This window comes from Sapajus apella, unplaced genomic scaffold (genome assembly GCF_009761245.1).
Source record: "Sapajus apella isolate SASKATOON/1434 unplaced genomic scaffold, GSC_monkey_1.0 scaffold6, whole genome shotgun sequence".
NCBI lineage: Eukaryota > Metazoa > Chordata > Mammalia > Primates > Cebidae > Sapajus > Sapajus apella.
The window spans coordinates 598,620-621,022 of NW_022436946.1; the positions used below are offsets into that span (position 1 = coordinate 598,620).

Sequence of the window (22,403 nt, forward strand, 5' to 3'; positions counted from 1 at the left end):
TTGTGCTACATAACATTTTTGGGGTGAAAACATGCCAAAATGTTTCCTTTAAGAGAATTTAACCGTGTATACAAATTTACATATTCTATCAGGAAAGAATGTTATGTTTATAATTCCATTAATTATTATAACAAAATAATTGTTATTTCCTTAGTTTCTTCTGTGATATGTATCACTAAATTCTGGAGTTTCTGGAATTTAAAAGGCCAGGTCATGAAGTCAGAATGGAAGTGCAGTTGAAGAAAGCCACAGGTGAGGGTAGGGGAAAGACATCTGTTTGTGTGAAATACAATGGTGAACTAAGTGTCTGTTGGGGAAATGATAGTTCCGAGAATATGAAATTTAACTTCATAGTAGGGAGAAAGAATTATGGTTATGGGTTTGTGTAAGCAGTTGTGTTCTCAGGCCCAAATCTTAAATTTACAAAAACTAACAAAATTTCACTTCAGACTAACTATGCCAAGTCTTTAATATTTATCTTCAGAATTCATTTTGAAATTTTTTCATTATCCATATATTTAATGATTTTAGATTATCAATGAAAGTTGTTTCTTACGGTAACATACCTTGTGAGCATGAATATTTTAGATGTCAGGAGCCATTTTAGATAAATATTGGCAATGTAAAATGTAATTAAATGTGAATAATCAAAAGTTAGGCCGGGCGCAGTGGCTCACACCTATAATCCCAGCCCTCTGGGAGGCTGAGGAGAGCAGATCACCTGAGGTCAGAAGTTTGAGATCACTCTGATCAACATGGTGAAACCCCATCTCTACTAAAAATACAAAATTTGCTGGGCATGGTGGTGCATGCCTGTAATCCTACCTACTTGGGAGGCTGAGGCAGGAGAATGACTCTGCCTCCAAGAGGCAGAGGTTGCAGTGAGCTGAAATCACGCCATTGCACTTCAGCCTGGGCGATAAGAGGGACACTCCATCTCAAAAAAATAGTTAATTACATTTTTCACAATTACAGTAACATGTTTTCCTGATTGTAAAAAATATTACCTATTTTCTCTTAATAATTTAAAAGTATAAAGAAGAAACTGAAAATTACATTTAGCTTCACTATATAAAGATAACTACCCTTAAAACTCCTTCACTGTTTTTATATGGGTTTTTTTTTTGTGTGTGTGTGTGTGACCAAATTTCCATATATTTCTGTATTTAATTTAAAAAGTGAGAACCTGACCAGGCACAGTGGCTCACGCCTGTAATCCCAGCACTTTGAGAGGCCAAGGTGGGCGGATCACGAGGTCAAGAGATAGAGACCACCCTGGCCAACATGGTGAAACCCCATCTCTACTAAAAATACAAAAATTAGCTGGGCGTGGTGGCACGTGCCTGTGGTCCCAACTACTTGGGAGGCTGAGGCGGAAGAATCACTTGAACCCAGGAGGTGGAGGTTGCAGTGAGCCAAGATTGCGCCACTGTACTTCACCCTGGCAACAGAGCAAGACTCCGTCTAAAAAAAAAAAAAGAAAAAAAGTAAGAACCTATGTATGCATTATAGCAAAAGATTTAAAAAGGGAGATTTACAACTAAACTATAAGGGAAGAAAAATTATTTCTGGCACATTCTATTTACCTATTTGATTAATATTATTTTCTATTATTTTTATACTTAAGTGTTCTAAAAATACTGAATTTAAACCCGGAAATAGAGAGAGGAAGAGGAGGGAAAGACATGGGATAATGTTTTTCTGGTTAGTATTTAGAGGATTAAAGAAATGGCTTGAGTGGAGATTGTCCCAGCACTTTCTTCCTAATCCCTTAGCCAAAAGGCAAAGAATAATTATCGATCTTATTTTTTCCTTACATTTGCTGAGCAAAGAGAAGTTATGAAATCACATAGCTGTAAAAGCCCCTAGTGGTCATATGTTATGTCAGTTTAGTCACCCAGTAACATGTACTTAGGGAGCTCTTATTATGTGTGCACCTCACGCAACAGTCAGTATAGCAAGTTGTACCAGATGTGGCCCATACCTTTAAGGTAATTAAAAGTTTTCTTTTCTTTTTTTTTCTTTTTGAGACACAGTCTTGCTCTGTCGCCTAGGCTGGAGTGCAGTGGCATGATCTTGGCTTACTGTAACCTCTACCTCCCAGCTTCAAGCGATTCTCCTGCCTCAGCCTTACGAGTAGCTGGGACTACAGGTGTGCACCACCATGCCCAGCTAATTTTTGTATTTTTAGTAGTGATGAGGTTTCACCATGTTGGCCAGGATGGCCTCGATCTCTTGACCTCGTGATCCACCTGCCTCGACCTCCCAAAGTGCTGGGATTACAGGCGTGAGACACCACGCCTGGCCTAAAAGTTCTTTCTAATAAAGACAGTTTTAAGAATTCTAAGGCATTGGTCAATGCTCTAGTCTTTATTGGTAATGATAACAATAATTGGTTTGTATTGCAAAGATATGCTTGTGCTTTTTTTTCATTAAAGTTCTACTACACAAATAATATGTTAGCTTTATTATAATTACACATTTCAAATTGTCACAAGATTGCTTTATGAAAGTATTTAGACATTTACCATTCCTCATTTGTCCAAATAATGAAGTATGGTGTTATTTATACCAATGGTGATATAAAGAATCTGGCAGTCTACTTGTACTTCCTTGAATCACTCATTCTGGTAGCATCCCATGATATTGTAGAGTTTATCTGGTTCAAGATCCTAACTTGGTATTTCAAAATTGTTATCTAGTTTTCACTTCATTCTTTTTTATCATTTCAGAAACCCTAACCTACTCCTTTTATTAGCTATGCCAAGTTCAAGATAGTGCCTTTATTTTTTTTGATAATATGTTTCTGATGACCCTGTAAAATTAAAAGCTCAAATATTTCAAGATTAATTTTCTAATAGGAATAAATGTTAAATAGGATTGATGCGTTCTTGGAGCACATAATACAATCACTGGGGTATATTTTTGCTTATAAGCATGAAAACCAAAAGCGTAATTATGTGGACATATTTTCTTATCACATAAGACTTCTGGCCAGGCGCAATGGCTCACGCCTGTATCCCAGCACTTTGGAAGTTCAAGGCAGGTGGATCACTTGAGGCCCCGTGTTCGAGACCAGCCTGACCAACATGGTGAAATTTGTACAAAAAAGTACAAAAAATATTTGTATAAAAAATACAAAAAAAAAAAAATTAGCCAGGCCTGGTGGCACATGTGTGTAGTCCTAGCTACTTGGGTGGCTGAGGTAGGATAATTGCTTGAACCTGGGAGGCAGAGGTTGCAATGAGCTGAGATCGCGCCAGTGCACTCTAGCCTGGGCAGTAGAACGAGACTCTGTCTCAAAAAAGACTTCTAGCTGGGTTGTGGTAGCTCACACACTTGTAATTCCAGTGCTCTGGGATGCCAAGGCAGGAGGATTGCTTGAGCCCAGGAGTTCAAGTCCAGCCTGGGGAACATAGTGAGACCCTGTTCCTACAAAAAAAATTTTTTAATTAGCCAGGTGTGGTGGCATATGTTGGTAGTACCCAGCTACTCAGGAGGCTGAGGTGGGTGGATCACTCAAACCCAGGAGATGAAGGCTGCAATGAGTTATGGTTGTACCACTGCATTCCAGCCTGGGCAACAGAGTGAGACCCTGTCTCTAATGGGAAAAAAAAAAAAAAAAGACTACCATTCCAAAGTTAGTGATTTGAGCATGCCGTTTTTCACACTGGCACTAACACCTCAACTTGATGAAAGCTTGATTGATGTTTTTACAGATGTAAAAAATAGTTTAAAACACAGCAGTAAATATTCAAACATAAATGTTAGCATAGTAATCACCAAAATCACAAGGCTGAAATTCCAGTGCATTTAACAAGAGTATGGGCCAGGCGCAGTGGCTCACACCTGTAATCCCAGCTCTTCAGGAGGCCAAGTTGGGTGGATCACTTGAGGTCAGGAGTTCGAGACCAACCTGGCCAACATGACAAAACCTTTTATATATTTAATAAAAAAGTATGTAAATTAGCCAGGCATGGTAACGGGTGCCTGTAATTCCAGCTTCTCAGGAGGCTAAGGTAAGAGAACCACTTGAACCCAAGAGGCAGAGATTGCAGTGAGCTGAGATCATGCCACTGCACCCCAGCCCGGGCGACATCGAGGCTCTGTCTCAAAAAGAAAAAAAGAAAAATGATTCCCACAATATTGGTAAAGGGTAATGGATGCTAATTTTCTTACCAACTGAGGTGTTACTGCTATGTAATAATAGCGTAAATACATATACAGTTCACTTGACTTTAACCAGTTTTAAAATTAAACACTCATTGATGAATTTTAACTTGGGTGATTTTTATTATTTTACATGTGCACATATTTGATTTTAACAAAAATCCAAATAATAATGCTTTAAGCAAGATAGTGATTCAGTTTATATAATTAAACATTAGGTCAGTGTCTTAAAGATTTCAGAGCTTAGGACTCTTATGAGTCCTTTGAATTTTACTTCTTGGTGGCAACATGCTGTAGCACAGGTACCATATCTGTTGCCTAGGAAACAGGATCTAGGAAGGACCAGTATCTGGATCAGGCAGGCATGGCAAAAGTTTTATGGCAACCCTTGCTTCTTCCAACAAAATCAGTAACTTTTTCCAAGAAAGGGAGAAGGGACCTTAGGTAAGCAATAAGTTCTTACCTCATCCTTTCTTTGGTTGGTCTCACATTCTTCTCTAATCATTTCACATAGGAGGATCATCTGTCAGTAGCCTGTTCACCCAACAGTCTTACTAAGTCATTTCTCATTTAAAAATGTCATTTGAAATACTGAATCTTCTAGGACAAGTAAGTAGTTGTCTCCCTCTTGAAAAATGCATGTCAGCATACTTTCTGCATGGTAGTGAATGATTTATGTTTACATAAAACATAAAGTTCAAGGAGTGGAAGAGAGTAGCCAGCATTTTAGCTCCAGGCACTGTGGTTGGTGCTTTACATGTTTTCTTTTTTTTTTTTTTTTTTTTTTGAGACGGAGTTTCGCTCTTGTTACCCAGGCTGGAGTGCAATGGCGCGATCTCGGCTCACCGCAACCTCCGCCTCCTGGGTTCAGGCAGTTCTCCTGCCTCAGCCTCCTGAGTAGCTGGGATTACAGGCACGTGCCACCATGCCCAGCTAATTTTTTATAGTTTTAGTAGAGACGGGGTTTCACCATGTTGACCAGGATGGTCTCGATCTCTTGACCTCGTGATCCACCCGCCTCGGCCTCCCAAAGTGCTGGGATTACAGGCTTGAGCCACCGCGCCCGGCCGTTACATGTTTTCTTACTTAATCCTTACATCAACTCTGCGAGCCTATTACAGGCAAAGAAACTGAGCCTCTGAAATGTGAAATAACTTGCCAAGTGTCACGCTACTTTACAGAGCTGCTAGAACTCAAACCCACATCTGTCTGATTCCAAATCCTCTGTTATTTTTATCATACTATATAGTGTCCTAAAGTCTTCATCACCTAATCATATACAGTCTAAGTATCTTCTTTTGTCTTATGTTTACATCCCTGTAATATAGTTCTCTGAAAATGTAATCTCCAAGAGGATAAGAACCAGAACTACTATATACAATGGCAATATGCTTAATAAAATACTTCAATGATAACAAAAAAAGTTGTGGTTTTTTTTTTTTGAGATGGAGTTTCACTCTTGTCAGGCTGAAATGCAATGACATGATCTCGACTCACTGCAACCTCCACCTCCTGGGTTCTCCTCCCTCAGCCTCCCAGATAGCTGGGATTATAGACATGCACCACCATGCTCGGCTAATTTTGTATTTTTAGTAGAGCCAGGGTTTCACCATGTTGATCAGGCTGGTCTTGAACTCCTGACCTCAGGTGATCCATCTGCCTCAGCCTCCCAAAGTGCTGGGATTACAGGTGTGAGCCACAACGCCCAGGCCAAACAAGTAGTTTCTGATATTTTGATTGCTACCTTTTTAACAATCTGATTGTTTGTGATTGTTATATAAGAATTAGAAATGATCAAAATCATGTTGCTATGATTGTACCCAAAAGAGTTAATCCTAATTCAAGCCAACAATGGTATGTTGAAAAAAAATAAAAATTTAAAAAATTTAAACTTTTTCATCCCAGGAGGAAATAGAAATATGTTACATAAAGGTGAAAATGCTAAAGAAACATTTGAAGACAAAAAAAAAGAAACATTTGGAAGATTTGAGGATTTTCTTTTCTTTTCTTTTCTTTTCTTTTTTTTTTTTTCAGGACAGCATCTCGCTCTGTTGCCCAGACTGGAGTGCAGTGGTCATCTTAGCTCACTGTAACCGCCACTTCCTGGATTCAAACAATTCTCATGTCTAACCTACTGAGTAGCTGGAATTACAAGCATGTGCCCACACGCCTGGCTAATTTTTTATTTTTTTTGCAGAGATTGGGTTTCACCATGTTGGCCAGGCTTGTCTCAAACTCCTGGTCTTAAGTGATCTGCCCACCTCGGCCTCCCAGAGTGCTGGGATTACGCAGTGCTTGAGCCACTGCGCCCGGCCTGTTTAAGTTGAGATTTTGTATGAGGTTTTTAGTAGCTACAAACAAAACATTAATATTATGGTTTGGGGTCCTGTTCTTCATAATTGTGGATTTCTCTAGTGGAACTCATAGTGTTGTTTCCCTTGTGTTACTTATAAGATTTAAATTTTGTTTCTTTTTTTTAAACTTCATATCAGGATATGGTTATACAAGCTCTTCAGAAAACAAACAACAGAAGTATAGAAGCAGCAATTGAATTCATTAGTAAAATGAGTTACCAAGATCCACGACGAGAGCAGATGGCTGCGGCAGCTGCCAGACCTGTTAATGCCAGCATGAAGCCAGGTGATTAATCGAATATTTTATTTTCTCATCTCTTCTTATACTGGATAGTTTAAAAATACTGAAGTCTATCAACTCTTTGTTCTTATAAATTGTAAAAGCATCCCAGTAAATGAAAATCTCAAATTAAGATAACATTATAATGTTACACTAAAATGAATTTAAGTATTTGGGGCCCTCACGTTTAAAAGTTAATAGATAATTCAGATAAGCAGCAGTCTTGATTGAGATTTATTTGATTGGTAATACTGCAACTGAAATACATGTTTTCTCTCCAAATCCCATCATTCAGACTACTCTTTTTTCTTTTTATACATTTTTTTCATATTATGAGAGTAAAATATTATCAACGTAGAATATTTAGAAAACAAAACATCACTGTTAATAACAATATTTTGGTGTATTTTGTTTCCCAGTCTTTTCTCCTGTGGGAAACTGGAACGAGTTTATCTGTGTGTATTTTAATTCTTACCGCTTAAGCAAAAAATGGGATCATACTAAAACCTACTTTTTTCACTTAAATATACCATGTATAAATTTACTTGTTATTAAATTTTCTACAGAATAATTTTAATAGCCACATTAAAATAGACTTATTTGCTGAGTACAGTGGTTCATACCTGTAATCCCAATACTGTGGGAGACCTTGAGGCAGGAGGATCGCTTGAGCCCAGGTGATCCTGCCACTATACTCCAGCCTGGGCAACAGCTAGACCCTGTCTCAGAAAAAAAAATAAAAGATGTATCATATACTTTAATCTCCCATTTTTGGACATCTACTTTGTTTCCTTTTTTATTTGCCATTATAGACAGCACTGTAGTAATTATCCATATAGCTAAATCTTTGTGCATACCTAATGATTTCTTAAAAGTAAGTTTTAGAAAACTTAAAAAACGTTAAGGCTTTTAATAGATATTGCTGTTTAGAAAAGTAGTACCAATTTATAATTTTTTTATTTTTTATTTTTTTGAAATGGAGTTTCACTCTGTTGCTCAGGCTGGAGTACAGTGTCACAATCTCACCTCACTGCAACCTCCGCATCCCAGGTTCAATCAGTTCTCCTGCCTCAGCCTTCCAAGTAGCTGGGATTACAGGCATCAGCCACCAGGCCTGGCTAATTTTTGTATTTTTAGCAGAGACAGGGTTTCACATGTTGGCCAGGCTGGTCTCGAAGTCCTGACCTCAAGTGATCTGACCACCTCAGCCTCCCAGAGGGCTGGGATTACAAGCGTGAGCCACCGCACCCAGCCACTAGTACCAATTTATATTCTCCCTACCAGTTTACTGTGAGAATGTCTGTGTTTGTAAAGCCTGGTTATTATTATTTTTGTCTGTTTAATGGTTATGGAAACACCGTCTTATTTTACATTTGCATTTCTTTGAATTGCTCCTTTACTTATTTTAATTTTGTCTTTGCCTTTTTTTTTCTTGAGACAGAATCTCGCTCTGTCACCCATGCTGAAGTGCAGTGGCGTGATCTCGACTCACTGCAACCTCTGCCTCCCAGGTTCAAGCGATTCTCTTGCCTCAGTCTCCCCAGTAGCTGGGACTATAGGCATACACCACCACACCCGGCTAATGTTTTGTATTTTTAGTAGAGATGGGGTTTCACCATGTTGGCCAGGATGGTCTAATCTCCTGACCTTGTAATCTGACCACCTGAGCCTCCCAAAGTGCTGGGATTACAGGCGTGAGCCACCACGCCCAGCCATAAATCAATTCTTAAAAGACGAAGACAGGCTGGGCACAGTGGCTCATGCCTGTAATGAATTCCAGCACTTTGGGAGGCTGAAGTGGGCAGATCACGGGGTCAGAATTTCGATTCCAGCCTGACCAACATGGTGAAACCCCATCTCTACTAAAAATACAAAAATTAGCCACGCATGGTGCCATGCACCTGTAGTCCCAGCTTCTCGGGAGGCTGAGACGGGAGAATCACTTGAACCTGGGAGGCAGAGGTTACAGTGAGCCCAGATCATGCCACTGCACTACAATCTGGGTGGCAGAGCAAGACTCTGTCTCAAAAAAAAAAAAAAAATTATAAGAGGGCTATAGTCATTCTTCCTATTAAGCAGATTTTTATTGGTCAACCACTGTTTCAGGCTCTTTGCTCTGCACTGGGTAAGTTCTTGCCCTTTTGTGGAGCTTACATTCTGTTAAGGGAGATCAGATAATCACACAGATATGTATAGAATTACAGCTATATATGGTGTGAATGAAGAGAGGAAAGTTCCGTGGTACTGTAGACTCATATAATAGTGGGTGTTTTTTTGTTTTGTTTTGTTTTTTTTACCTAATCAAGAAGATCAGAAAAATCCTGCTTCATAAACTGATAATAAAGCTGATATCTGAAGAAGTACAGAGTTAATGGGAATGGGTTTAGTGAGTATCCTTGTGCTTGGCTACTTTGGCAGATTTTAATGCCACACCAAAAAAAAAAAAAAAAAGAAAATGCTTGGAGCACTGAAAACAGGATTGTGAAATGTGACTGGAGAAGTCCATAGGGGCCTGACTCTGCAGAACTGTTTATTAATTTTATCCTAAGAGCAGCGGAAAGGAGTAGAAGTGTTTTAAGCGGGGTGACAACATGATTAGATTTGTATTTCAGAAAGATGGCTGCAGTGGATGAGAATGCATTAGGAGCAAGGACAGATAAGAAGGCAGGTGTGTGTGATAGGAGACATAGTAGTTTGTGAGGGTAATTTGGACTTGGGTAATAGCAGTGAAGAAAATGAATGAATGAAGAGGAATGGAAGGTTAAAATTGACAAGGACTTGGTAATAGATTACATGCAGGGTATGATGATAGAAGGAGATAGAAGGGGATAACTCTTAGGTTTTTGGCTTAGAAAAATAGATGGATAATAATACCCTACATTAAGAAAGAAAATGTTAAGAGAGAATAGAATTGGGTGGGAAAGATCATAAATCTGGCTTTAGTTTTCCAAGTGGAGACATCAAGTAAGGAGCTGGATATGTATGTATCAGCCATGATATGAAATAGGTCACCTAAGGGATGTTACATAAATCAAAATAATAAGATGGCCTGCAACCAAGCTTACTATTCAATAGCTAGTAGGAAGGGATAAACCTGCAAAGGGGACAGAGAAGAAATAGCTAAGGCCAGTGGCTCATGCCTGTAATCCCAGCTCTTCAGGAGGTCTAGGCAGGAGGATCGCAAAGTCAGGGGTTCGAGACCAGCCTAGCCAACATGGTGAAACCCCATCTCTACAAAAATTAGCTGGGCATGGTGGCGTATGCCTGTAATCCCAGTTACTCGGGAGGCTGAGGCAGGAGAGTCACTTGAACCCAGGAGGCGGAGTTGCAGTGAACTGAGACCTCACCATTGCACTCCAGCCTGAGTGACAGAGCAAGACCCCGTCTCCAAAAAGAAAAAAAAAAAAAAAAGAAAAGAAAGAAAGAGCTAAAAGGGAAGGAAGAAAACCAATAAGGTTTTCAGTGTTTTGGAAGCCAAAGTAAGAGAATGTTTCAAGAAAGGGTGGGAATGGTCAAAATGCCAAATACTGCTAAGAAAGAGATATTGACCAAGATGAGAACTAAAAAATAATCTTGTTGGCTTTAGGACATGGTATATTAGTTTGCTAGGGCTGCCATAACAAAATTACACAGACTGGGTGGCTTAAACAATTGAGATTTATTTTCTTACAGTGCTGGAGACTAGAAGTCCAAGATTTAAGTTACTGGCAGGTCTGGTTTCTACTGAGGCTGATCTCCTTGGCTTGCAGATGGCCACTGCCTTGCTGTGGCCTCATATGTGTGTCCCTCTGCATGTGCATGTGTCTGGGGTCTCTGTCTCTATGTCCAAATTTTCTCCTACAGGGATACAGGTCATATTGCATTAGGACCCACCCTAATGACCTAATTTAATCTTAATTACCAAATACAGTCACATCTTGTGGTACTGCATATAGATTGAGGACTCAGCCCAGAACAAATTAGGTAACTTGTGTCATGGGAGCATAATTCAGACTGGAGTGGGTAGAGAACTAAATAGGATATGTAGTAGCAAAGAACACAAGGTATACCTTTAAGAGGTTTTTCTGTGAGGAGAGTGAGGACATTAGCAAGAGTAATGCTTTCAAACCATCTATGGTGAAGACCTTTGATTTTTCAGATTTCCAATTCATGAATTCAATTCATAATTTAATAAAATACAATAAAATAAAATATTAGAAAATGAAAATTTAAGTGCTAGGCATGGTAGCTCACGCATGTAATCCCAGCACTTTGGGAGGCTGAGGCGGGAGGATCACTTGAGCTCAGTTGTTTGAGACTAGCCTGGGCATCATTGTGAAACGCCGGCTCTACAAAAAATTAGCCAGGTGTGGTGATGGGTGCCTGTTCCCAGCTATTCAGGAGGCTGAGGTGGGAGGATTGCCTGTGCCAGCAAGATTGAAGCTGCAGTGAGCTGTGATTGCACCACTGCACTCCAGCCTGGGCAGTAGAGTGAGCCCCTTTCTCAAAAGAAAAAAGGTTAAAATTTTAAATGACATAAAAATATAAGTTTAAATATTCTATTATTATATTTAACAGACATAAGTTTATTCTGTCAAATTCCTATTAAAGTTTCTCAATCCTCACTCTCAATTTCCATACTTATCTCATGGATGACCAATATCAGTTTGGGGACCAGCACCAACTAACACTTTGAGGTAGAACTCTATATATGGGAGTGGAAGAAGAATCTTCTTTTTTTTTTTTTTTTTTTTGAGACGGAGTTTCGCTCTTGTTACCCAGGCTGAAGTGCAATGGCGCGATCTCGGCTCACCGCAACCTCGCCTCCTGGGTTCAGGCAATTCTCCTGCCTCAGCCTCCTGAGTAGCTGGGATTACAGGCACGCACCACCATGCCCAGCTAATTTTTTGTATTTTTAGTAGAGACGGGGTTTCACCATGTTGACCAGGATGGTCTCGATCTCTTGACCTCGTGATCCACCCGCCTCGGCCTCCCACAGTGCTGGGATTACAGGCTTGAGCCACCGCGCCCGGCCTGAAGAATCTTCTTTTGTTTTTGTTTTAAGTAAAGACTTAAACATGTTTAAAAAATAATTGAAAGACTCTAGTCAAGAGGATGAAATTAAATATTCAAGAGATCCTTGAGGATCAAGTAAGCTTCTTGAGAAACCAGGAGGAATAGGATCCAAAGCATAGCATGAGGGAATATTAGCCTTGGGTAGAAAGAGGTACAGCCATTTTTCTCTAACAGCAGCAAACGGGCCTAGGTTATGTAGGGAAGCTAAGTTAGTACTTTCTGATGCCTGCTGTTTTCTCTGAAATAGAAAAGGAAGTCATTTTCTAAGACTGATGAGTAATGGATGGGGCAGGCAGTTTGAGGAGACTGAGGACTGGCAATAGTGGAGACTATAGAAAGAGTAGAGTTTCCTGGTGGTGCCGAGGCCGTTGAGGGATGCTGATCCTCAATTATAGTAGAATCAGTCTGCCCATTGCATCACTTACTCTTGTGAGTGTGGGAAAAAAAAAGAAAGATAGCTGGAATTACCCCTGACTGAAGTTTCACTAAACAAGTCCAAAATAAGATAGATAATATTGCTGAAAGGGTTTTGTTTTGTTTTTTTGACACATGCATGAGCCAGTGTACCCAGCCTGACTTAATCTGAGCATACTTCTTTGTCTTTATTGGCTTCTTATTCTCTCCAAAGTCCTTGTCTGTGGCCTGGCTGCCTTTTAGATCTCATCCAATATCACTTTCCCCACCTCATTTACTGTTCTGCAGCCATACTGGGTTTGTTTTGTTCTTGGAAAATACCAAGCTCCCAAGGACCTTTATGCAGTCTTTTTTTTGAGAGTTTCTCACTGTCACCCAGGCTGGAGTGCAGTGGCGTGGTCTCGGCTCACCACAGCCTCTGCCTCCTGGTTTCTAGCGATTCTCCTGTCTCAGCCTCCCAGGTCTCCTGTCTCAGCCTCCCGGGTTGCTGGGATTACAGGCATGTGCCACCACAACCAACTAATTTTTGTATTTTTAGTGGAAACGTGTTTAACCATGTTGGCCAGGTTTGTCTCAAAGAACTCCTGACGTCAGGCAATCCTCTCGCCTCAGCTTCCCAAGTTGCTAGGATTACAGGCGTGAGCCACTGTGCCTGGCCTATGCAGTTGTCACTCATACATTATCCCTCAGAGGAGTCTTTTTTTTTTTTTTCTTAAGACAGTCTCACCCTGTTGACAGGCTGGAGTGTAGTGGCACCATCTCGGCTCACTGCAACCTCCACCTCCTGGGTTCAAGCAGTTCTCCTGCCTCAGCTTTCCGAGTAGATGGAACTACAGGTGCACGCCAGCTAATATTCTGTACTTTTAATAGAGACGGGGTTTCACCGTGTTGGCCAGGATGGTCTTGATCTGACCTCATGATCTGCCCTGCTCGGCCTCCCAAAGTGCTGGGATTACAGGTGTGAGCCACTGTGCCCGGCCTTAGAGAAGCCTTTTTAGACCACTGATTCTTATCCCTTTCTATCCTCCTGTTACTCTCTATTATTTGATGCCATTTATGTTTCATTCACAGAGCATTTATCATACCCTGAAGTTACTTTGTTTATTTATTCACTTGTTTTTTGTCTGGCTCCTCCTTCAAAAATGTAGGTTCCTTGGGCCAGGGATGTTCTGTTGCTTAGCAAGTCACCGGATTGCTTAGAGCACTGCCTGGCATATAGTTGATGCTCAATAAATATTTAATGAATGAATGAAAAGGAGGAGATCTTGGAGAAAAAGAATAGAGAGGGAAGAACAAAGTGGTAGACCATGGATTTAAGTTGGATAAAATGTGTCATAAAGAAAGAGGAGGGTCAGGTGTGGTGGCTCAGGCCTGTAATCCCAGCACTTTGGAGGCCAAGGTGGGAGGATTGTTGGAAGCCAGGAGTTTGAGACCAGCCTGGGCATCTTAGGGAGACCCTGTCTCTACAAAAAAATTTTTTAAATAGGCTGGGCTCAGTGTCTCCTGCCTATAATCCTAGCATTTTTGGGAGGCTGAGGCAGGAGGATCACTTGAGCCCAGGAGTTTGAGACCAGCCTGGGCAACTTAGACACTATCTCTACAAAAATTAAATAAATTAATTAAATAATTAGCTGGGCATGGTGATGCATGCCTGTAGTCCCAACTACTTGGAAGGCTGAGATGGGAGGATTGCTTGAGCCCAGGGGGTTCAAGGCTGCAGTGATTCATAATCATGCCACTGCCCTCCAGCCTGGGTGACAGCAAGACTGTTTCACGAGAATAAAAATATTAAAAAGGAGGTCTGATAAAGTAGGGGATTAATCTTGGAGCTCTTGGCCAGACACGGTGGCTCATTCCTGTAATCCCAGCGCTTTGGGAGGCTGAGGTGGGCAGATGACCTGAGGTCAGGAGTTTAAGACCAGCCTTACCAACATAGTGAAACCCCATTTCTACTAAAAATACAAAAATTAGCCAGGCAGGGTAGTACCCGCTTATAATCCAAGCTATACCGGTAGCTAAGGCAGGAGAATTGCTTAAACCCAGGAGACAGAGGTTGCAGTAAGCCCAGATCACGCCACTGCATTCCAGCCTGGGCGACAGAGTGAGACTCTGTTTGAACAAAGGCAACAACTTGGAGATCTTGATAAGGGCTGCTACTCAGTAAAGTCTAAAAACTTTTGCAGTAGTGCCTATAATCCCAGCACTTTGGGAGGCCAAGACGGGCGGATCACTAGGTCAAAAGATAAAAACCATCCTGGCCAACATGGTGAAACCCCATCTACTAAAAATACAAAAATTAGCTGGATTTGGTGGTGGGTACCCGTAATCCCAGCTACTCAGGAGGCTGAGGCAGGAGAATCACATGAACCCGGGAGACGGAGGTTGTGGTGAGCCTGTGCCACTGCACTCCGGCCTGGGTGACAGAGTGAGACTGTCTCAATTTAAAAATATATAAATATTAAAATGTATTTAAAAGCAGTAGTAGCTATGAAAATTACAAATAGATATACCCTTTGGCTTAATAATGCTACTTCTAATAATTTATCTATAAATATACATGCATATATATATGAAACTATATCTGTTCAAAAAAAAGTTTTGTTTTTTTTTTTTTTTGAGACAGAATCTTGCTCTGTCAACCAGGCTGGAGTGCAGTGGCACAATCTCAGCTCACTGCAGCTTTGGCTTCCTGGGTTCAAGTGATTCTCCTGCGTCAACCTCCCAAGTGGCTGGGACTACAGGCGCACACCACCACACCCAGCTGATTTTTGTATTTTTAGTAGAGATGGTTTTACCATGTTGGCCAGGATGGTCTTGATCTCCTGTCCTTGTGATCCAACTGCCTTGGCCTCCCGGGCACCCAGCCATGGTAACATTTTTTTTAAGTGAGGAAATAACTTTATATGCTGATACAGAATCTTCATTTTGTTTAATAAGAAAAGTCTTTGTTAGTATAGTGGTAAATAGGAAAAAAAAAAAAAAGAAGAAAAAGCTAGGCATTGTAGTAGTACATATAGGATGTATAGTACTAACTTGTATCTGTATATCCCTGAAGTACCTTATTAAAGAACATTGGTCAGCTAAAGGACAGAAGTGGTTATGATATTATACTTTGTGAATTTTGAGCCATCAATCAAGAATACTTTTTTTTTTTTTTTTTTTTGAGACAGGTCTCATTCTATCTCCCAGGCTTGAGTGCAGTGGTATGATCTTGGTTCACTGCAACCTCTGCCTCCCAGGTTCAAGCGATCCTCCAGCCTCAGCTTCCCGAGTAGCTGGGACTAGAGGCACATCTGGGTCATTTTTGTGTTTTTAGTAGAATGTTGCCCAGGCTGGTTTCAAACTCATGGGCTCAAGCAATCCACCCACCTCAGCCTCCCAAAGTGTGAAATTTTAACCAGGAGTGAGATACCATGCCCGGTCAAAAATAAATAAAATTTTAAAAGGTAAAAGGAAAACACTTACTGAAATTTTATTTTTATAACTATTTTTTTCCTAAATTGAGCTAAATAACAGTAAGAGGTTAAAAACATGATTCTTTTTTCTCTTTACCTCTCTTATGACCACAGGGAATGTGCAACAATCAGTTAACCGCAAACAGAGCTGGAAAGGTTCTAAAGAGTCCTTAGTTCCTCAGAGACATGGTCCACCACTAGGAGAAAGTGTGGCCTATCATTCTGAGAGTCCCAGCTCACAGACAGATGTAGGAAGACCTTTGTCTGGATCTGGTATAACAGCATTTTCTCAAGCTCACCCTAGCAACGGACAGAGAGTGAACCCCCTACCACCACCTCAAGTAAGGAGTGTCACTCCTCCACCACCTCCGAGAGGCCAGACTCCCCCTCCAAGAGGTACAACTCCACCTCCTCCTTCATGGGAACCAAACTCTCAAACAAAGCGCTATTCTGGGAATATGGAATACGTAATCTCCCGAATCTCTCCTGTCCCACCTGGGACATGGCAAGAGGGCTATCCACCACCACCTCTCAACACTTCCCCCATGAATCCTCCTAATCAGGGACAGAGAGGCATTAGTTCTGTTCCTGTTGGCAGACAACCAATCATCATGCAGAGTTCTAGCAAATTTAACTTTCCATCAGGGAGACCTGGAATGCAGAATGGTACTGGACAGACGGATTTCATGATACACCAAAATGTTGTCCCCGCTGGCACTGTGAATCGGCAGCCACCACCTCCATATCCTCTGACCGCAGCTAATGGACAAAGCCCTTCTGCTTTACAAACAGGGGGATCTGCTGCTCCTTCATCATATACAAATGGAAATATTCCTCAGTCTATGATGGTGCCAAACAGAAACAGTCATAACATGGAACTATATAACATTAATGTACCTGGACTGCAGACAAATTGGCCTCAGTCATCTTCTGCTCCAACCCAGTCATCCCCAAGCAGTGGGCATGAAATCCCTACCTGGCAACCTAACATACCAGTGAGGTCAAATTCTTTTAATAACCCGTTAGGAAATAGAGCAAGTCACTCTGCTAATTCTCAGCCTTCTGCTACAACAGTCACTGCAATTACACCAGCTCCTATTCAACAGCCTGTGAAAAGCATGCGTGTACTAAAACCAGAGCTACAGACTGCTTTAGCACCTACACACCCTTCTTGGATACCACAGCCAATTCAAGCTGTTCAACCCAGTCCTTTTTCTGAGGGAACCACTTCAAATGTGACTGTGATGCCACCTGTTGCTGAAGCTCCAAACTATCAAGGACCACCACCACCCTACCCAAAACACCTGCTGCACCAAAACCCATCTGTTCCTCCATATGAATCAATCAGTAAGCCTAGCAAAGAGGATCAGCCAAGCTTGCCCAAGGAGGATGAGAGTGAAAAGAGTTATGAAAATGTTGATAGTGGAGATAAAGAAAAGAAACAAATTACAACTTCCCCCATCACCGTTAGGAAAAACAAGAAAGATGAAGAGCGAAGGGAATCTCGTATTCAAAGTTATTCTCCTCAAGCATTTAAATTCTTTATGGAGCAACATGTAGAAAATGTACTCAAATCTCATCAGCAGCGTCTACATCGTAAAAAACAATTAGAGAATGAAATGATGCGGGTAAAACCTTTTAAAATGTCCATTTTTATACTTAATCATCTGTTTACTTGGTGTTTATTTTAAAATATTGTGCTCCAGTATTTTTCATGCTTTTTATAGCTTAATATATTATCAGTTACAGAATTTAAAAGTGAATAAATATTAAAGTACATTTTATTGTAACCATTTTATTTTAGTATTTCAAGATTTACTCAGAATTTCCTGAAATAAAATCTCGTGTAAATTAATAAAAATATAATTTGCGATATACAGTTTAGGTGTACATAATACTTTATATGGAAATTTGAGCAAGGGTTGTTTTCTAGGTTTTATACATTATCTTAACAACATTTAAAGATAAACTAGTAATATGTGGGTCTCATCTCCTGATACACTTACGAAACATTTCTTTTTACTTGTAGAAAATTTGAAGTTTATAGGTTTATTGATCACACAGATCTTACTAGAAAGTGTCAAAGAAGTTCCCTTCAGTTATTTTTCCCTTCTAATTTCACTTTTATAATATATTGGAGAAAAATGTGTTGAAATTATAAGTCCAACTATAGTAAAAGGAGATCAGAGTAAATCTATTTAAATTGTGTTGTCATTACACATAGGTCTCTTCACTAGATACTAAGATGGTATTGTCATCATTATTGTTTTTATCATGTGCTTAGAGTTCAAAGATTTGACTCCTAATCTTACATCTGTCACTCACAATTCAAGAGGCTTAATCTTGTGATTAAACGCCTTTATGTACTTGAGAGAAACATTCTTTTAAAATGATTTTTCCACCAGGCGAGGTGGCTCAGGCCTGTAATCCCAGCACTTTGGGAGGCGGAGGTAGGCGGGTCATCTGAGGTCGGGAGTTCGAGACCAGCCTGACCAAAATAGTGAAACCCCCATCCCTACTAAAAATACAAAATTAGCCAGGCATGATGGCACATGCCTGTAATCACAGCTACTTGGGAGGCTGAGGCAGGAGAATTACTTTTAACCCGGAGGGGTGGAGGTTGCAGTGAGCCAAGATTGCGCCATTGCACTCCAGCCTGGGCAGCAACAGTGAAACTCCATCTCAAAAGAATTTAAAAATAAAAAATAAAATGATTTTTCCAAATCTGATTTACAATATTGTTATTCCATTTTACATTTTATTAAATGAGAAATGCCATAATAATCTCTATGACTTATCTGTATTTTAGTACTTAGGATTTCTTACTAAAGTCTGTCTGTATGTATTTTCTTAGTTTATTTTTCCTTTTTCCTCTTCACTTTCACTAATAGCTGATTTAAACTTTTATGGTGTTGGAAGCTTTGCTGACTTCTGTAGTCTCCATTACTGTGTAGGCAAGTAAGATTTTAAGAGAAACAGTTCTGAACTAAGTCTGGCATGTCACCCTTCTTAAAAGATTTTGCATGCAAATGTGAATCCTAACAGAAGCATGTGGTTGCTGTATTTTAGTCTTGCATTTCTAGAATTAGACCCCACTTTTCCAATTGAATTCCTTTTCTATTTAAACCCTTTAATTAGTTCTTTATTAATTAGCCAAAATATTTCTCCCTTCTAAATCCAGGTATTCCTTATCTATAATACTTAGAAGTTAGTTTTTGTTTTTAATCTATTTTTTAATATCTTCATGAGTCACACTGACTATTCTTTGAAATATTCCTAAGTACCCAAAGGATATCTTGTAAACAAATAAGTAGGAGAAACCCTTTGCAATTTGTGTTAATGGTGGGCCATGAGTCACACCTTTACTCTAATGCCCTGAAAATGAGAAAAGGAAAGATTATTCATGACTATTATATATTTATTGAGAATGGGGAAAGGATTAGTGGCTTAGAAAAGGCATTGTTTTGTTGTTCTCCGTACATTAATTTTTTAGAATAAATGAGCCTGGAGTAAAAGAATTTTTTTTTTTTATGAAAGATAAAATAGGAGGAAGGATATTTGAGGCCTAGGCATTACACTAAGAGAAGTATATAACAGAGAGATAAATGAAGATGCATGTTAACAGATATTTGTTTCACATTGAGAACCTTTTTTTTTTTTCGGAGTGCATTAGAGAAGAGTAGAAAGCTGACTCATCTGGGATCCTCTTGGACTACACAGCTGAATTTGCATATGTACTCACTTTGAATATCCTTTTAACTGCCTCTTAAGCTGCACTTTTGATCATTAATTTCCTTTGAAATGGTTTCTAGATTTCTAACATGCTTTATTAAAAATTATGCATTTAACCTTTAAATATATGCCTGAATTTTTTCCAAGCTATTTCTTAATATTTAATATTGAAGAAGATAATTCTTATTTAACATCTAGTTTATTTGCCTAGGTTGGATTATCTCAAGATGCCCAGGATCAAATGAGAAAGATGCTTTGCCAAAAAGAATCTAATTACATTCGTCTTAAAAGGGCTAAAATGGACAAGTCTATGTTTGTGAAGATAAAGACACTAGGAATAGGAGCATTTGGTGAAGTCTGTCTAGCAAGAAAAGTAGATACTAAGGCTTTGTATGCAACAAAAACTCTTCGAAAGAAAGATGTTCTGCTTCGAAATCAAGTTGCTCATGTTAAAGCTGAGAGAGATATCCTGGCTGAAGCTGACAATGAATGGGTAGTTCGTCTATATTATTCATTCCAAGATAAGGACAATTTATACTTTGTAATGGACTACATTCCTGGGGGTGATATGATGAGCCTATTAATTAGAATGGGCATCTTTCCAGAAAACCTGGCACGATTCTACATAGCAGAACTTACCTGTGCAGTTGAAAGTGTTCATAAAATGGGTTTTATTCATAGAGATATTAAACCTGATAATATTTTGATTGATCGTGATGGTCATATTAAATTGACTGACTTTGGCCTCTGCACTGGCTTCAGATGGACACACGATTCTAAGTACTATCAGAGTGGTAAGTAAACTCAAAATGTAGTTTGTTCATAATAATGTAATTTATTGATATAGTAAAATATAGGATGATTATATCACTGGATGAGAGCCAGAAGACATGGGTCAGGTCTTGATTCTGTTGGATAAACTTGGGTGAATCCTTTAGGTGCTTAGACTTATAAAATGAAAGAATGTGCTCGATTTGATTATTACTAAATATTATTAACATTTTTGAGTCACTCCTTTTACATTTTATTTGTCAATATGTCAGACAAATAACTTTTTATTTTTTTTGATGGAGTCTCACTCTTTCACCCAGGCTGGAGTATAATGGTGCAATCTCAGCTCACTGCAACCTCCCCCTCCTGGATTCAAGCGATTCTCCTGCCTCAGGAGTAGCTGGGATTATAGGCACCTGCCACCATGCACAGCTAATTTTTGTATTTTTAGTAGAAATGTACCTGCCACCATGCCCAGCTAATTTTTGTATTTTTGGTAGAGACAGGGTTTTGCCATGTTGGCCAGGCTGAACTCAAACTCCTGATCTCAGGTGATCCACCCACCCCAGCCTCCCAAAGTGCTGAGATTACAGGTGTGAGCCCCTACACCTGGCCAAATATCATTTTAATAATTTTTTAATGAATCCTCATATCTACCATTCAGTTAAAGAACTGGATTATTAGTACTTGAGATGCTCCTAAACAATCACTTCCCCTTTTCTCCTCCACAGAGATAAGTGTTGTTTCAGAACTTTGTAATTAGCTCTCTACTCTTGTCTTAACTTTTATCACAAATGTATACATCCCTAAATAATAATATTTCATTTTGCCTACTCTTTAACCTTTATTTAAATATAATTCTATATATATTCTTTGTGTTGACTTGTTTGAGGTTCCTCCATGTTATTCATGTAACATTTATTTTAACTGCTATTTAGGATTCCGTTATGTGACTATTACACAACTTATATAACCCTAAACACTTTATGATCCTTGATCCTACTTTATCCTCACAGTATCACTGTGAGGCAGGATGAAGAAACTGAGCCCTAATTAGATGAAGTAACTTGCCCAAGGTCAGACAGAAATCAAGTGTAAGGGCTAGGCTTTGAACCCAGGTTTGTCTGATTTCAGGGCCCATGTTATTTCTACTACACCACACTGCCTCACCAAGATCCCTCCAAGCGCTAATGGAAGTGTAAGTCAATCTAACATTTGTTAAATACTATGTACTAGGTGCTTTACAGTATATTCTAATATGCTCACAACAATCCTCTGAGGTAAGTATTATTAGCTTCCTGTGTTGCTGTGAACACAAGTCGATTGACATTAAAATGAGTAGAACTGAAACAATTGAACCTACCTTAATGTTCAATATAATGGAATTTAGTGTCTCCTCAGATTCAACTGAATTATTACTTGGAAAGCTTCTTAAAAATATGATTCCTAGGCTCTATTCTTGTCTTTCGATCAAAAATTTTTGGGGCATGGAAATCATATTTTAATCAAACATCCCAGATAATAATTATAGTTAGGTTTATTTCTTATACATAACTCTAGGTAACTTCATGCCATCTATATGTCAATGACTTCCAAATCTCTCTCCAGAAATGGCCTTTCTCTGAAATTCATAATTACTGTCCAACTACTACTTGGCTATCTTCACATGGATTTCAGATAGGCCTTTCAAACTTCACATGGCCCATAAGTAACTCTTTTTTTTAAAGTATAAATCAGATCTTGTTACCTTCTTGCTTCAAACTCTCCAGTATCTTTTTACTTTACTTGGAGTAAAAGGCAGACCATTTCTATTGCTTGCAAAACGCTCATGTATTTGTTCTTGCCCCATTTTCTATGGTTCTTGCCCATTTCCTATAGTTCTCCCCTTTATCAGCTGCACTGGTCTTTTCTCTGTTGCTGTTATTTCTGTGTGGAATACCTAGTCCTGATTTTCAAATGGTTGAGTCCTTGTTTTTTATGGCTTAGCAGATACCACCTTCTCAATTGGTCTTCCCTAACCATTCAGTCTTATGTAGCTATCCAGTCACATTTGTCGCATCACTCTGTGTTGATTCTCTGCGTAGGGTATGTCACTGTTTCTTATGTGTGTAGTAGTTTGTTTTGTTTCTTTTCCTACTAGAATTAACCTGCCTGAGAAAAGACCTTTATCTT

General features: G+C 39.4%; 1 protein-coding gene across 4 annotated transcripts in view; it reads left to right on the top strand.

The window, feature by feature from the left end:
- LATS1 (large tumor suppressor kinase 1) overlaps positions 1–22,403 on the top strand; it is a 48,878-nt gene that overhangs the window by 14,292 nt on the left and 12,183 nt on the right. Inside the window, exons 1-5 of one of the 4 annotated variants that reach the window (XM_032274489.1) lie at positions 186–252; positions 4,685–4,779; positions 6,663–6,810; positions 15,843–17,356; positions 19,672–20,254. In XM_032274489.1, coding sequence (XP_032130380.1) covers positions 4,747–4,779; positions 6,663–6,810; positions 15,843–17,356; positions 19,672–20,254 — 2,278 coding nt within the window. In that variant the 5' untranslated portion in view covers positions 186–252; positions 4,685–4,746. Of the gene's footprint in view, positions 1–153; positions 253–4,684; positions 4,780–6,662; positions 6,811–15,842; positions 17,357–19,671; positions 20,255–22,403 lie in introns of those variants that run through there. The other 3 variants (XM_032274488.1, XM_032274490.1, XM_032274487.1) reach the window with 3 other exon arrangements.